General features: G+C 45.2%; 1 protein-coding gene across 4 annotated transcripts in view; it reads right to left on the bottom strand.

Moving 5' to 3' along the window:
• EIF4ENIF1 (eukaryotic translation initiation factor 4E nuclear import factor 1) overlaps positions 1-16680 on the bottom strand; it is a 30992-nt gene that overhangs the window by 10079 nt on the left and 4233 nt on the right. For 2 of the 4 annotated variants that reach the window (XM_081966591.1, XM_081966592.1), the window contains exons 4-9: positions 12791-12918; positions 12196-12482; positions 11343-11544; positions 10263-10438; positions 6293-6428; positions 5885-6064 (exon numbers count right to left, since the gene is read on the bottom strand). In XM_081966591.1, coding sequence (XP_081822717.1) covers positions 5885-6064; positions 6293-6428; positions 10263-10438; positions 11343-11544; positions 12196-12482; positions 12791-12918 — 1109 coding nt within the window. The remainder of the gene's footprint in view (positions 1-5884; positions 6065-6292; positions 6429-10262; positions 10439-11342; positions 11545-12195; positions 12483-12790; positions 12919-16680) is intronic. The other 2 variants (XM_081966593.1, XM_081966594.1) reach the window with 2 other exon arrangements.

The following is a 16680-nucleotide window of genomic DNA, read 5'->3' as shown; positions in this document are numbered from 1 at the left end:
CTTTGAAAGACAGCGCTTCCATCCACAAGGCTTTTTCTATTTATTTCACTTTGGTAGGATGTACAACTATCAGATTTGAGAAACACCTGTTTCCTCCCTTGCAGAAGCAGCCCTTGAATTATCCTCTGCCTAACAATGGAGGACAGGTAGCCTCAAAGCAGCTGTACAAGTGTGCCAGTCAAGAGCTTTGCTTACAGGGCTCTGCTGGTCATGAGGTCTGCTAAGGAGACGGCATCCGGGTCTGGATGGGGGACAACAGACTTAACCCCTCCAAGACTGAGTGGCTGTGGCTACCGGCACCTCGGTTCAGCCAGCTGACATCATCACTGACCATAGGGGGCGAACAACTGTCCCCTGTGGAACGGGCGCGCAATTTGGGCGTCCTCCTTGATGCCCGGCTGTCAATGGAGGACCATGTGGCAGCTGTGGCAAGGGGGGCGTTCCACCAGGTTCGCCTGGTGCACCAATTGCGCCCCCTATTGGATCGGGACGCCCTACGCACGGTCACTCATGCGCTGATGACGTCTCGCCTGGACTACTGCAACGCTCTCTACATGGGGCTCCCCTTGAGATGCACCCGAAGACTACAGCTAGTTCAGAATGCGGCTGTGCGGGTTATCATGGGAGGAACAAGATACTCCCATATAACACCATTCCTGCGCAAGCTGCACTGGCTGCCTGTGGTTTTTCGGGTGCGTTTCAAGGTGTTGGTTACTATCTTCAAAGCGCCTCATGGCATGGGACCTAGTTACCTGCGGGATCGCATCTCACCTCACACATCTCTACGACCTATCCGCTCTCACAGGGAGGGACTCCTCCAGGTGCCATCCGCCAAGCAGTGCCAGCGGGTGACGCCTAGGAGTAGAGCCTTCTCTGTGATGGGCCCAACCCTCTGGAATGACCTCCCCCCCGATATTAGAACTACTAACGACCTCCGCTCCTTCCGACAGAAGCTTAAGACCCACCTGTTCCAATTAGCTGGCTTAGCCGATTTATAGCTCCATCTTCCACCTCCTGGCAAATATTTTATTGTGGAATTTTTTAAGGGAATTTTAATTTTATTTGTATTTTAACTAAATATTGTACAGTATATTTTCTACCTCCTCCGTCTACGTCTATGTCTATGTTTATGTATATGTATATGGTTTTTAATAATGACTGTACACCGCCCCGAGTCCTGCTTAGGAAAGGGCGCGGTCTAGAAATAAAAGCTTATTATTATTATTATTATTATTATTATTATTATTATTATTATTATTATTATTATTATTATTATTATTATTATCTGTTTGGAGGCCTGGCAATGGCTGGCAAAACCCAGCCAGAGTCCCCCTAAGAGCAGCTCGCCTTGGCCAGGCAGTTCCAGGCAGGAAGAGATGAGGGAGCCCTGAAGCAGAAGGTCCCCTTGGCCCGGGTTTCCTCACAGAAATCCTGGGACAGATAAACCTGGTGACTTAAGGTGGCAACTGAGAGGCACCAGCATCCCTATTGGGACTTTTATTATTCAATCAATTTACTCGAGGTCAGACTTGCTCCACCTGCGAGAAGCCCCTCTCTCGCAGGTATGGCCCTTGGCCCTTTCAAGGGCCAGCCTTGATGACGGGTTTGTGAACCCCGAGAGGTGGAAGAAAAGGAAGCTGAGGGGCTTTTTATCAAAATGTTTTATTATGTTTTTAGGGGGTTCTAGGAAAGGGAGGGGGGATAACCAGGCCAGGAGGGAAGCCAACGCCAGACGAACAGGTGAGTCTATGAAGGAAGTGAGCGGGGTGAGGGGGGAGAGGGAACAAGTTATTCCAGTAGAGGGTTGTTTTATTACAACGGTCGCGGGGAGGGGGGGATGCGAGGACAAGAAAAGATCGCAAGGTCGTTTGGGAGACCGTGGCTGCTGGCTACGCCCGGTCGTTTGTACCAACCCCCGTAGCCTAGGTGGTCGGGAACTACAGAGCCAGGGCCTGAGGCTGATGCTCTGCAATGCAAGGTCCGTGACCAACAAGGCCCCCCTCATTAACGAGCTGATCTCGGAGGGGGAGCTGGACCTTGCAGGGATAACGGAGACCTGGTTGGGTCACGAGGGGGGTTTACCCCTCGTGGAAATGTGCCCACCGGGTTTCCGTGCATTCCATCAGCCTCGGGCCCTGGGTAAGGGTGGTGGGGTGGCGGTAGTTATACGGGATTGTCTGGAGCCGAGGGAGTTCACTGTTCCTCAGATACCCGGGTGTGAGTCGCTGGGTATGAAATGGGGCCCAGGGAGGCAGTGGGGTCTGCTGATTGTATACTTGGCTCCTCGCTATACGTCAGCGGCCCTGCCCGAGCTCCTCGAGCTGGTCTCGGAGACGGCGGTTGAGATACCCAAACTTCTGGTTATGGGGGATTTCAACCTGCCGTCGACGGGAGCAGCGTCCGAGGTGGCTCGGGAGTTCATGGCTTCCATGACAGCCATGGGCCTGACCCAACTAATTCAGGGCCCCACACACGAAGGCGGCCACACACTGGACCTTATCTTTGTATCTGAGCAGTGGACGAGTGATCTGGGAATAGGGGATTTAGAGATTACGCCCCTGTCATGGTCAGATCACTCATGTCTCCGGCTGGACTTCCCTGGCGCTACCCTCCACCGCGAGGAGGCGGAGCCAGTTTGTTCAAGCTGGTACCGCCCCAAGCACTTGATGGAACCGGACAGGTTCCAGACGGAGCTTGGGCCTTTACCTGTAGCCCTGACCTGCGCTCGGTCGGAGGACCTAGTCGACGCCTGGAATAGGGCGACGGCGGGGGCCTTGGACCGGGTTGCGCCTCTGCGACCTCTCCTACGGCAACGACCCACCCGGGCTCCCTGGTATACCGAGGAGCTTAGGGTGATGAAGCGCCATAGGAGACGTCTAGAGAGGTGGAGGTCCTCACGCTCCGAATCTGACCGAACACAGGTAAGAGCCTATTTACGGACCTACCTTGTGGCATTGAGAGCGGCCAAACGTAGACATTGTGCCGCTCTCATTGCGTCTGCGGATAACCGCCCTGCCGCCCTGTTTAGGGTGACCCGCTCTCTCCTGTCGCAGGAGACGCGGGAGACACCCTTGCAGGGAAGAGCAGAGGAGTTTGGGGAATATCTGCAAGACAAAGTCGCTCAGATCCGGAGCGGATGGGCCCCCCTCAGTGTACCGGACGAGCCGACATCAGTGAGTCTTGTGAGTCCACTCTGGGAGGAGTTTGACTCTGTTGCCCCCGAGGATTTAGACGGGTTGCGTGGACGGCTGCGACCCACCACATGTTCAATGGACCCGTGCCCCTCCTGGTTGGTACTGGCATCCTGGGAGGTGACGCGAGGCTGGCTTCTGGGCCTGGTGAACGCCTCATTGAGCGAGGGTTCCTTGCCGACTGCCTTGAAAGAGGCGGTGGTGAGGCCCCTGCTCAAGAAGCCTTCACTTGACCCAACGGAGCTAGCTAATTATCGTCCAGTCTCCAACCTCCCCTTTTTAGTGAAGGTTGTCGAGAATGTGGTGGCGCAGCAATTTCCACGTCACCTCGATGAATCCGTATATCTAGACCCACGCCAGTCCGGTTTCCGACCCGGGCACAGCACCGAGACAGCCTTGGTCGCGCTGGTGGATGATCTCTGGAGGGCCAGAGATAGAGGTTGCTCCTCTATCCTGGTCCTATTAGACCTCTCAGCGGCTTTTGATACCATCGACCATGGTATCCTACTGCGCCGGCTGGAGGGGATGGGAGTTGGAGGCACCGTTTTACGGTGGTTCGGCTCCTACCTCTCCGGCCGGATGCAATATGTGTTGACTGGGGGGCAGAGGTCAACCCCGAGGCCACTCTCTTGTGGGGTGCCGCAGGGGTCGGTCCTCTCGCCCCTTCTGTTCAACGCATACGTGAAGCCGCTGGGTGAGATCATCCGTGGTTTTGGGGTTGAGTACCATCTGTACGCTGATGATACTCAGTTGTACATCTCAACCCCAAGCCACCCCAACGAGGCTGTCGAAGTGATGTCCCGGTGTTTGGAAGCCGTCGGGGTCTGGATGGGGGACAACAGACTCAAACTCAACCCCTCCAAGACTGAGTGGCTGTGGCTACCGGCGCCTCGGTTCAGCCAGTTGATCCCATCACTGGCCATAGGGGGCAAACAATTGCCCCCTGTGGAACGGGCGCGCAATTTGGGCGTCCTCCTAGACACCCGGCTGTTAATGGATGATCATGTGGCAGCCGTGGCAAGGGGGGCGTTCCACCAGGTTCGCCTGGTGCGCCAATTGCGCCCCCTTCTGGACCGTGATGCCCTACGCACAGTCACTCATGCACTGGTGACGTCTCGCCTGGACTACTGTAACGCTCTCGACATGGGGCTTCCCTTGGGACGCGCCCGAAGACTGCAGCTAGTCCAGAACGCAGCCGCGCGGGTGGTCATGGGGAGTACTAGGTACTCCCACGTAACACCTCTCCTGCGCGAGCTGCACTGGCTACCTGTGGTCTTTCGGGTGCGTTTCAAGGTTCTGATCACCATCTTTAAAGCGCTCCATGGCATAGGGCCTAGTTACCTGCGGGATCGCATCCTCCCACATACATCCCTGCGGCCAATCCGCTCTCACAGGGAGGGCCTTCTCCTGGTGCCGTCCACGAGGCAATGCCAACGGGCGACACCAAGGAGTAGGGCCTTCTCTGTGATGGGCCCAACCCTCTGGAATGACCTCCCCCCCGATATTAGAACCGCTACTGACCTCCGCTCCTTCCGACAGAAACTGAAAACACACCTGTTCCGACTGGCTGGTTTGGCATAATTTTAACGTTTACCTCCTGGCATACACACTCTTACTGGTTTTTAGAGGGATATTGTTTTAAATTTAACTTGATATTTTAAACTTTTGTATTGATTTATTTATTAGCTGTACAGTTTGGCATATTTTACCCTCCTCATATACATGTATTTATATAGTTATTTCTACGTTTTAATCTGTTGTATTTTGGTACGGACTGTACACCGCCCCGAGTCCCTTTCGGGAGAGGGGGCGGTATATAAACGCTAATAATAAATAAATAAATAAATAAATCCACGGAAGGAGAGGCCTAGTCCCAATTTGTTGCCTGCATCTTTCAAACACACTCAGCAATACTTCAGTAGGAAGCCTGGAGCCTGCAAAAAAGGCTCGGGGTTTATTTAGCAAGATGCCCCTGTTGCAGGACCAAACCCTCCATTTTCCAGCATGCACATTCATTAGCCAAGCTGCGCAACAAAAATAAAAGTTTTGCTCTCCATGTAATTTGGAAGCCACAAAGCAAAAGATAAAACAGGCCTTCAGCGCCAGGCACTAGCCTGTATCTCTTTCAAGTGGCCAACAGACTTTGTCCTGAAAGCTGGCCGGGCTGCTTGGACGCCCTTATGCCACATGCAGTTCTTCCATGCCAGTTGCTCACAGTTTGTAAAGGTGGCCCTCAATAATCAGCAGGAAGACTAAGAGCTAAACCACCTCCTTGTGCAAGTCTTGTAAGCATGGCTTGCCACTTCATGTGCTAGTATCCCCTCCCCCCTTTGTAAATGTTCCTGTTTTATAGCAGATCCAGAGTCACCTCAGGCAGCTGCTGAAGCTTTACTGAACCACTGAGGTAGCTGAAGCTGGAAGCAACTTTGGCAACAGCTTATTTATTTGGTATTGGCAAGAGCTGCTCAAGAGACAAGCTTCCAAGTGCTTAGTGGTCTCATCAGAGCCTTAGATGCTTCACCCACGCCAAGAGGCCCAGGCCAGGCAATTAAGGGCAAGTCCACAAATACCCCGGAAGACTCCTGAAGTGACCCCTAGCACTTCCTGCATGGAAAGGAAAACTTGGGCCCTGAGGCCTGTTTTGTTCAGAGGTGCCCGAAGGCAGAGGTACAACAGCAGAACGGAAGACTTACTGCTCTCTCTCAGCTTCTCCTTGTTGGCTGAGAGACTCGAGAGGAGAGGCTTTAAGTCCACTTTAGCTTTCTGTAGCATCTCTAAGATGTCCACTTTGTTTTCAGAATGATCTTCCAAAGGAATAGGAGCAAAGTAGTTTCCAGAGTTCTGACCAGGGGACAGAATGCCTTGCTCTAGACCTGAAACAGTAAAAACCAGGACTGCCTTGTAAGTTTTGCGGCTAAGTAACACCATGGGAACCCAGCAAGACGTTCACAGGCTGCAACAGCAATTTTCAAGACATTCCTTTCCATGGGCGAAATGCGACCGCTTTAAAAGGAAGAAGCAACCAACAACATGAGAAACTCACAATCCTACAGCTCTCTACAAGGCATGGAATGGTGGCTGAAAGGACAAGACACAGTTACCTGCCAATCTCTCCAACTCTTCGTGGGGCGTAGATCTAAGACTACTTGAGCGGCTTCCAGATCGACTAGGATTAGAAAACCAGCGGCTGAACCTACTGGCAGACACAGAGCCTTCCCCCAGCACATCTTCTATCATCTATAGCATGAGGGGAAAGGAATGTTATTTCAGACAGTGACCGAACAAACGCCTGAGAATTGTGAATAAGAGGTATAGCACTTATTATTAAGCCCTGCAAAATCCTTTCCCCTGTACCAGATGGCTACTTCCTGAATTTGTGACTCTCAACTGTCCTAAGCAACTTTCTCTTCCTTGTCTAAGCAGACATACAAGATGGATACCAGTCGTGTCTCTTTTCTAAAATTCTCTCCATTGATGTGCTTGATTCCAAAGGCATTTGGTTCGGCAGCTTGCATTTCACGTTTCAGCTGCAGAAACGGGAGACTTTTTAGAAATCCATGAAGGTGTAGAAACAGGATTTTCAATCCCATGTTTTATCACCATATCAAGCATTCTATGCACCAAAGCTATATTTGTTGAGGAAAGAAATGGGACTCATTCTGCTTCCCACTATATCTTATTACAGAGCTGTCGGGATGATAGTTGAGCCAAACAGTTAATATGGTTCATTGTTCTCTACGCATTTTCTGGATGCTTCATCAACTATCCCAAATGACCTGCTAAAATACAGCACAACCAAGAGGCGTTTCTGAGCCCACACAGGACATCTAACCAAGGTTTGGATCACATTCTTCTGAAGCCATTTTCCTTTAACAGGGAGACAGACACCCCTGCCAGCCACTCACAAAGAGAGGCTTGCACCATGGAGACGTGATCCTTACCTCTTAACTACCTTGTTTTTCTACACCGACAAGCAGCTGTTAGCCCAATGTGTAAAACTTCACTATTGTTATCTCAGCTCTGGGTTTGTATTATTTGAAGTTCCCATTTAAGGCAGTTTGTTTAATGAAGGGGAGCAGAATTAAGTGGAGAGGCTGCATGTTGCTGCCAAGTGGCCTTCTCGTATCCCGTGTCCTGTCCTTTTCAAAGAAAGCTCCTGGCTCCACAAAGACACCCAAGGGAGTCTCAGAAAGTTAGAATGCGAGTGGCTACTTTTCAAAAATGCCCCAACACAGAAAATGATAGGAAGTATCCTAGAGAGCTTCGCTTGGCAGAGGGCAAAGAAGGTTCGGAGACCAATTTTTATTATACATTTGTTTTGTTGTACTTTTGATCCCTTTCCCACTACTTAAATTCTTAGCACTGCCCTGCATTTAGGCCAGGATTGTATTAATCAATGCAGATACAGGATTTTTTTTTTTAAGGAAACAAATTTTAGCTTTGCTATTCTGACTCACGTAAGACTTGGTTAGGCAGCAACCAAAGTACTGGAAAGCTTTTGACTTGAAATTCTACAGAACAAAACCGGCGACAGCTGTTCAGGGCCATCTGGGAAATGGATTGCTCAGGGAAGGCTCGAGTGCTCTGGACATGCCTGGAACCAGTCAGCAGTGATTAGTCTAAAGTCAGCTTTTCCTGACGTGTTCATTATTTAAAAGCCATTGGGCCAAGACAAGAGAGTCGGAAAGGAAAGTTATTGAAACTGGATACTGATGGTCAATTGGTTCCAGTTAAGGAGAATCCCTTCTGTCTAAAGGAAGAGGCTCCTTGTGGTAATTTCCTTCCGGGAAACTAATTATATTGTACTTTCCTCTCCCTCCTTTTTTGTTCTTTTAAATTCAAAGCTGCACTGATTAATCAACGAGGAGCATTTTGGTCACATCAAGTTAACCGCTTGGCTCATGTATCAAGATTGAGGCCATTTATTAAGTCATGGTCTTAATCCCAATTCACTTACAATAGCACACCAAATCAGAGTTTATAAACCACAATGGTTGAGTTCATACAGAAAGAAAACTACGTCACATTATGGTTTAGTGTAATACATGAAAGGATCTGAAGCTCTTCCACCAAAAACAAAACTAAGAAGATTCTTTTTTTATTTCATTCGTGTCAATTTTAATCCAGATTCATACTCCTGGTCCTAGACAGATGGCTGTCAACTTGGGTTTCCACACCACGTTATCACAAATCACCTCCCTCTAGATTTGCAACTAAGAAAATGTTTCATTTAAAGTGCTTTGTAACTTCATTGAAACATACTTTTGATATCTTGCAGGATTAATTGAGGCTGGTGGGGTCAACCTTCTCCTTGCTTAGCAACTGCAATCAGTTGCTTAACTCTTAAGTGAAATGGTTGCTAAGCGAACATGGGCAATCACTGGTTGTGGCTGTCTCATTCCGATAAAGTTTTCCCTCACAGTGTCCTATACCTCATCATTTTTGTCTTTTCTTTATTTTTTGCTCCCTCATGGGGGGGGGGGAAGAGAAAGGGGAGAGATTGCTTAGGTGTCTCATCCTCAGCTGTTTGCCTTTCCCTGAAAAGTGCAGACCACAAATTAACAAGCTCGGTTGTGACCATAATTAGATTGGAATTTTCACAATTGCTACCTGAAACTCACCAGACCTTAATCAGTTTCACACTAAAGGTTTCTATTGTGAAGCACACAAAATTTGGTCGCTGAAAAATCATGTTTTTCAAAAATATTACTGACCTATTTATAAATAGTTGCTAAATAAGTTAGCCACTAAGTTCAGAGAGGTTGAGGAACAAACTAGGTTTCTTAAAGACAGTGGTGGCCACAGCACCACAGTCGGCCTGGAGACAGAAAGAGAAGTAGCCTCTGGGAGCAGGAAGCAACTTCATCAGGCTGTGTGAAATTGGCTTTTTGTAAAGGGTCCACCATGCTAATATCTGTACCTCACCATTCCTCACCCCATTACCCTTACTAACCAGCCCAAGAGGGCAGCCCTGCTCTGGTGGGAGAGCCCAATTATCACTTTGGAAGAAAGGAATTTAGTACAAATGATCACAAAGGAATTTACCATCTAAGGCGTAATTTTGGCCCTGTAAAAACTAATGGTGATCCACCCTATAAAAATAGTTTCTGGGTACAAGCTGAGATTTGCATTAAATTCAGTTCTTGTGAGAAAAAAAAAGCCTGTAAGTACAATGTTTAGGAGCAGTTTCCTTCTTCTATTAGACAATATTCCCTTTGATGTCTCTCCACTTATAGAGAAAGCTAATCAAATGTCTGATGTGCAGATTAAAAGCATGAACAAATGGAAAATCTCTCTACGTGAGACCCTGGGAACTTCCTGTGAGTTTTACCAAGTGGGATCTACAATGAAGAATTGAAGACATATTTGTGCAGGGACTCAGCCAGCCAGTGCCTCCAAGCAGGGCTTTTTATTCCGTTCCTCCTGCCACCTTCTCTTCTGCTTCCCAATTATTAACCTGCACTCTGTGTACTAAGCAGGCCACTGTTAGGTTAGCACTATACCTAATTAGGTTTCTCCTGAAAACCTCAACGCGCTCTTGTTTCTAGGAGGCTTGATTGTTGTTATAATTATATAACTAAAACCAATTATGCAAACAATATATTTGGTTATATCTGCTAGTCAGATACTAATATTCTGTGGAGTCGCTTCCTTCCATGGCCTTTCAAGGGAACGCCACTGTGTTTGGAAGGATTTGTGGAATTCCAGCCACTAAGAACAGAAGTGAAGTTTAGTAAAACTCTTCTGTAGAACTTCAGTGGATGTTAATAGAAAAATCAGAGCAAAACATGTTATTGAAATGGTTTAAATTTACAGAGTTTATATCTGTGCAACCATCACCAAAATGAGGAGGCTAAGAAAGGAAGTGAATTGCTCCAATATCCAGAGAGGACATGCTACAGATCCACCCAAACGTTCTGGAGTCTTTAAACTCCCTATTCCATTGACCAATCTTACCCAAATCTTCTACGCAGCCAAAGGAACAAGCTAAGTCACTTTCATTCATCAGAGACGGAGCATTCCTGGCTTTAAGATGTTCCCTACTGCAATGGAGGCTGTTTTAGTACTCACTGAGGCCAAGCCTGGAACGCTCTTGTCCAAGTTGAAGAACTCATTGAAATCAAACTCTCCTGGGGCTGACTCTGGCAGGACCATTTCCTTGGGGACTTCCTGGTCAGCTGCCGTCTCCTGGCCACGAGTCGTACGCAGTTCTTCCTCCTCAGTTACTCCACCATTGCATTCTATTCCTTGGGAAAGTAAACCCCAAATCAGCCTGGCCACAAAGATTTTCAGGATTCTCTCAAATCAAATATTTGATACTAAATGCCTTATCTGGCTTTGGCAGCTACGGTTCAGTTCATTAAAAGCTTCTCTCAATTACATATAATTATTTCGAGGTAAATGTTAGAGCCCCTCTGCTGAACATTCAGGGGGGAAACAAGAAAGGTACCAGTTAAAGGCTCTGTCCTAATTTTGGTGGTCTCAAATATTTGTGACTCCATATTTCAAAAACTTTTTGTATGTGCTTAGCCTCAAGAGGTCTCAGGACTTCCTTCAAAAACTTTTTTGTAGGAAGTCCTGAGACCTCTTGAGGCTAAGCACATTCAGCCATTGGTTCATGAGCACAGAGGTCCTAGAAAGAGCCAACTACGGAGAATGTACTTCAACAGGTAAAAAATACAAAGTAAGCAAAGACTTGGGGAAAATTCACACCTATAGCCATTTCCCCCCCAGGATCAAATTAAGATCCAGTGATATTTTTCTTCCACTCATTTCTTTCTGATGAAGATCAAAATAGTCACTATTATGAATTTATCTGTATGTGTACACTTATTATTTGGCTTACTATCGTGCTACTACACCGGTGATCTAAAGTACCCAAACCTGCTCATTAGTCTGCCCTTTGCATTAAAACGTATTTATTCTGGACCTCATTCTAGAGTGCAAGAAAGGTACACATGATAAGTAAAAGCAGAAAGTTGATTTTACAACAGAAGCATTTCAGTCTAATTTTATTGAATAACAGTAAACTAACATCTTGGAAATAAAATGACCGAAGAGAAACAAACAGAAATGAGAGTTTGGTTTAGCTTATATGGAGCCCTTCTGCCTGTGGATCCAGAGGGGGAAGGGGCTTTCAGCATCAAGTACCTTCTTTTAAAGAGGCTGTGCGGCGCCTGGTTCGTTTCCGCCCTTTGTGTTCCTCTTCCAGGATTTTATCATCAAACCCTGTCAGCTCAATGGTTTCTGACTGACTTGTGGGGCCAGCCGAGAACCACTCAGGCTCTTCCTCAGTGTAGGAGTCATTCCTTCGACGTTCCCCAAAGAGACGCTTGCTGTCCCCATAGTCCCTCTGAGGGCACAGAAAAGGAAATCGAGTCACAAGAAATATCAGGTTTTCACCATTACTACATTCTTATCCAGTCTTTGGCTCGGTACTGAGCAAGAACGAAATGAACAGAAAAATTATGAGAGGTGAGAATGTTCCCTTAAAGAGGCCAAGACTACAACTAATTTTCCTTTTTCACATTTTGAATAGGTTTCCTTTTCATAACCAACAGACTTGCTCTGACAACCGAACAGAGAAAGGTGGGACTCTCTGACTGCTGGGTTGAATGGTACATCTCCATCCTGGTCTCAGGCCATCAAAGATCCTGTGATGTTCACAAGGATAGAAAAGTGCAAAGTTTATCCCCCTCAGAGGTTTTTAAGAAAAAAAGTTACTTATTCCTATGCTTAAAGGCAAGTTCACCAATACTAAACCCGGTTTGGGGCACTGTCTGTTTTCAACCAGAAAACAGGAATTATAGTATTCAACCAAGTTCCACAATTTGATGCATCCCAAGTCTGAAAAAACACTAGCATTATCTTAGCAGAAGTTCAGGCTGCAAATATGTCCACCATTTGAAGATGCACAAGGAATCCACAATCCCTGCATTAAAAAAAGCCTAAATGTAAATCCAAATCCAAGCCACATTCCTACTTCCTCCACTTTTGCACTAACCCTGAAACGCTTGTCTTTGTATTCCCTGTCACGGTCTCTCTCTCTCACATCCCTCGAGTCCTTTTCACTGCTTCGGTGGTCTTTGTCGAAGTTTCGTGCAGAAATTATTCTTCCACTCCCAATTCTGCGCCCCCCAATGATACGGGCACAGTCGTTCTCTTTCTCCAGGGGACTCCCGGATCGACGTGTACCAGCTGCTGCGGTAACGTGACAGCCCCCTCCAAAACTTCGCCTCTGAGGACTCAGCACTATATCAAATTCATCTTCTTTTACCCGTTCTCTGGGATCTGCAGATTTGAGAGAGATTTTAGCCACAGGCCAAGGCGGACGTACGTAATAAATGCAAGAAGAAAGAGGAATCGTTCCGACTTGTTAAGCGATTCAGTTGCATGCAAATTATGTCTTCTGTTTGCAAAACAGTAGATCCCCACTAAAAATATCCAAAATGAACACCACCCACTATCAAAAAAAACAAGACCTGCTCTGGTTTAGTGCTAATCCAGTCTACTAATTGAGAACAGAATCTAAAATTAGCACTTCATGGCATTGAAGATTTATCGTTCAGTCTGCAGCCTATAATGAATATAATACTCACCCGCTATTCTCCGTATCAGGGCAGGCCGATCTGAGTCTAATTCCTTTTTTAGACTTTCCACCGGCGAAGTCCTTCCAGAATTTGGGTACAATGATGCATGCCATTTTTCAGGGTCCCATACCCCATCACTGCAATGTTGCAAAAGCAGAATCACATTACATTTCACCTGGCATTTGGTAATCAGTGACAGACAAATGTGAAGCCAAGTCATGTTGCCAAAGACTCCATCAAAGCTATATAATCAATACCATTCAGTGTCAAAGAAGCTACTCTTTCCAACCAAAAACCAAACACAAAGGCAGCATATGTGATGGGCGATATATAAAATTAAATAAATAAAACCCAGTGATAAACATGAATCTGTCAGAATTTCCTCAATGAATTCCTGCAGGTACATAGATAATCAAACACCAGTTTTAGAACAGAACATTCAAAATGGACTCAAAAAGAACCCTCTTCTTGAAAACAGGAAGACTTAATTGATGACAAGGGAGAAGAAGCAAGTCTATTGGGAGAAATGCTGGAAGTCTGCATTTTAAGGGAAATTAAAACTGAGTGAGTTGTACATGAACAAGTACATTGGATTTTAAAAAAAAAAACTGAATCTCAGGCGAACAATAACAGATTCAATAGCAAGAAAACCTAATTAGAAAAGAAAACGGATTCAAAGAAGAGGTACTGAAAGCATGTCATAAATAAAGAAACATAAATAAACACGAGTATAAAGAGTCATGAAGGATAAACTCAGACTAGTTAAGAATGCTGAGAATGTTTGAAATGAAATAATAAAAACAGTGTAACAGTTTCTCAACAAGAATAGCAAAATAGTAACAAAAGTAACAACAAAGATTTAGTACTGAACTTTATTAGGCCTTTACTTCTCCAACATTTATTCATTTAAATTTACGCAGCCACCCATCTTGCACTCCCAAAGCAGGGCTCTCCAAACTTGGCAACTTTAAGACTTGTGGACTTCAATTCCCAGAATTCAGCATGGCTGGCTGAGAAATCCTGGGAGTTGAACTCCACAAGTCTTAATTAAAGTTGCTAAATTTGGAGAGCCCTGTTCATGACTCTGGATGGGGAACAGCAGTTAAAAATATAAAATAACAGCAGTATCACAATGGAAACAAACTGGAAGCCAAGGTAAAACCATCCCAACCATTAACATAATCACTCCACAGGTTCTGCCTCATATTCTAACCACCATCCCTGTAGGCATAACCAGGTCTTCAAAGACATGCAAAAAGCCGAGGACTATCTGATCTCTGAAGGGGATTATATTCACAAACAATGGGTACCACACAGAGGTGGGCATGACATACTGTAACAATCGGTTTGCCCAGAACCAAAAAGCGGGTGCATGCATGCGGCAACAAAAAAATGGTGATTATATAGGACGGGATAGCGCCAGGGCAGGTGGGCTGGCCCAGCCACTGGTTGGAACTACTGGTTCGCCCGACCCGGCAGCAGCCCACCTCTGGTGCCACAACAGGAATGGCTCTCTTCCTGGGTTCCATCATTCCAACTTTTTAATAGACGGAACCCATAACATGCCTCTTCTGCTGGATCTGATGGGATGGATAGACACCACTGGGGAGAAGAGGGTCCTCAAATAATCCGAATAATAGGAATTTCATCAAAACATGTGAAGAACTGAAGAGAATAGAAATAGGAAATGCCTAATTACTCCGAATGAGTTTAAATTTTCTGGGACAGATGAACTGTGCCTTAGCTTATGAAAGAACCTGCTAATTGTCTGATCCACATATTTGTATTTCCTCTGAAAAACCTGATGAACAGGTAAAAGGAATTATCAAAACACGGCAAGCAAGAACATGGCAAGCATCTTCCAAAAGAATGGGGAGGGGGAAGGATCCAGGAAATTAGTCAGTCGGTCCGACAGAAAAATGTGGGGAGATTCCAGAGCTAATTATATGTAGCCAATCTACAAGCCAATGGAAATAAATCAATTACCAGTAATCACTATGAAATTTGCCAAGAAGTGTCTTGTCAATAAGTTTCTAATGTTTCGAGTGAATAGATACTGGGAGTGCCATATATACAATCTGTGTATATAATACATCTTGACCTCAGTAAACTATTAATGAACCCACTGAATTCCTATTACAAAGTTATTAAGATGAGAGCTAAGGCTTGATAACCACACTAAGAGAACGCTTACTAACTTCATCAACTGAAGAAAAGCACTCAATGGGTTATCAAATGTTTGAACCTCAGCTGTAAACTCTTCAACACTGTTGAACCGTGTTTATTTAATATTTAATAACATTCAAAATTCATTCAGTTTCCATAAATAACAAGTTGCCAAAATTAGATCTCTTAAGAGTAATAGCTTTAATTTTGGCAAACGCTATAGTTTCTGGAACTATGAATTTTGATTCATAAATTCATACCTGGAAAGATTATGCTAATAACTTTCAATATCTGAATTTAATTTTTTAATAAGAGCAACTGACTACACTTGTATTATGTATTTTTTCAATAGATAAAGGTTTTATTTTGGCTTCTAGCACCTGTCTTATTTGGAAGCAAGAAGCCAGAAATCCCAGTTAAGACAAACTATGAAAGAATCCCTGCTAAAGAATAATTCCAGCTGCCACTAGTAGGAAGAGTAGAAGACTTATAAGCAATAGATCAGTAACTAGGCCAATGTTTCATAACATCTCAGATACTCAGTGCTTTTGACCAAAGAAAACTTTACACCCTCCTTGATTAAGTTCTAGCCTTGGAAAGTGTAGTATATCATCCTTAATTATACACCACCTCTGAAGTGGTTCAGAATGGAAACATGAATGCAGAAACACAAACACTTCAAAAACTTGATGTTACAAGAAACCTTTTTCAGTGTAGCATTTCATAGAAAGCTTTGGTACCCCTTATTTATAGATGGTGCTTGTAGTTGCAAATTCCCACAACAGGTTTAATTAGCAACAAGATTTTTTAAAAAAGTTTTTGGCCCTTGAAATCCAGCATTCAGAATTTTGGATTACTACTGAAACCAAACTTATTTGTGTTTAATAACAGAACATCAAACATGTCCATCAAGGTAACATTTGTGTTGTTTTAACAAAAATTAGTACTTTGATATTTGACTGGATCTTTTGTAAATAACCCTGACCTGGTCTGGGGGAAAGCCGGGTTTTTAAAGACTGTTTAAACAGGCCAGTTAGGGGCTATCTGGATTTCTGGGAGGATGTGTTCCTAGGGCAAGCACTGTGAGGGAAAACACCCATTTCCTGGTTCCCACCTGGGGACCCTGTTTAATCAGTGGAGCCTGTAGCACGCCAACTCTGTCCAATTGTACAGGGCTGGGAGAAACTACCAGAAATAGACAGGCACTCGGAAAGGAATGCTCATGAGTAGAAAGGTAAGAATTTTAGGGCAAGATTCTTAAAAGATGTAGCCTTCCCTTGATAATATGGAGGGAGGATTTTCATACAGATTTTTCAAATGAGTTTAAAAATGATGACTTGAAAGGGAAATAAATACAAATTAGTGGAAGGAGCCATCAATTTAAATACCAAAACTATACTTTGGAAACCAAGTACTTTTTCAGCCAGTATTGGGGCAGGAAAAAATGACACATCTAGGTTTGCTTTCAATGAGATTGTTCTAACAGAAATAGTGTGTAAGGGAACACAGGGACCAGATCGCTAATGCCAGAGGAAGCCCTGGTCTTCTCTGCTGTGGCATACACATCTCTCTACCAAAACCTTTTTTTTAAAGTGGGCTAAGGAAATGGCATTTATTTACTGTACAAAAGAAGCTCAGAGGAGGGCTGCAGGGCCCTGCAATGTATCTGTGAAAACTTAAGCTAATCAACATGCAGGTTCCGAAAATGCATGGAGAGAAGACCGGCTGGCACT

Source organism: Natrix helvetica (genome assembly GCF_964273705.1).
Source record: "Natrix helvetica genome assembly, chromosome: 14".
NCBI lineage: Eukaryota > Metazoa > Chordata > Lepidosauria > Squamata > Natricidae > Natrix > Natrix helvetica.
Note: the sequence above shows the minus strand (reverse complement) of the source record. Positions and strands in the feature narration are given on the sequence as shown.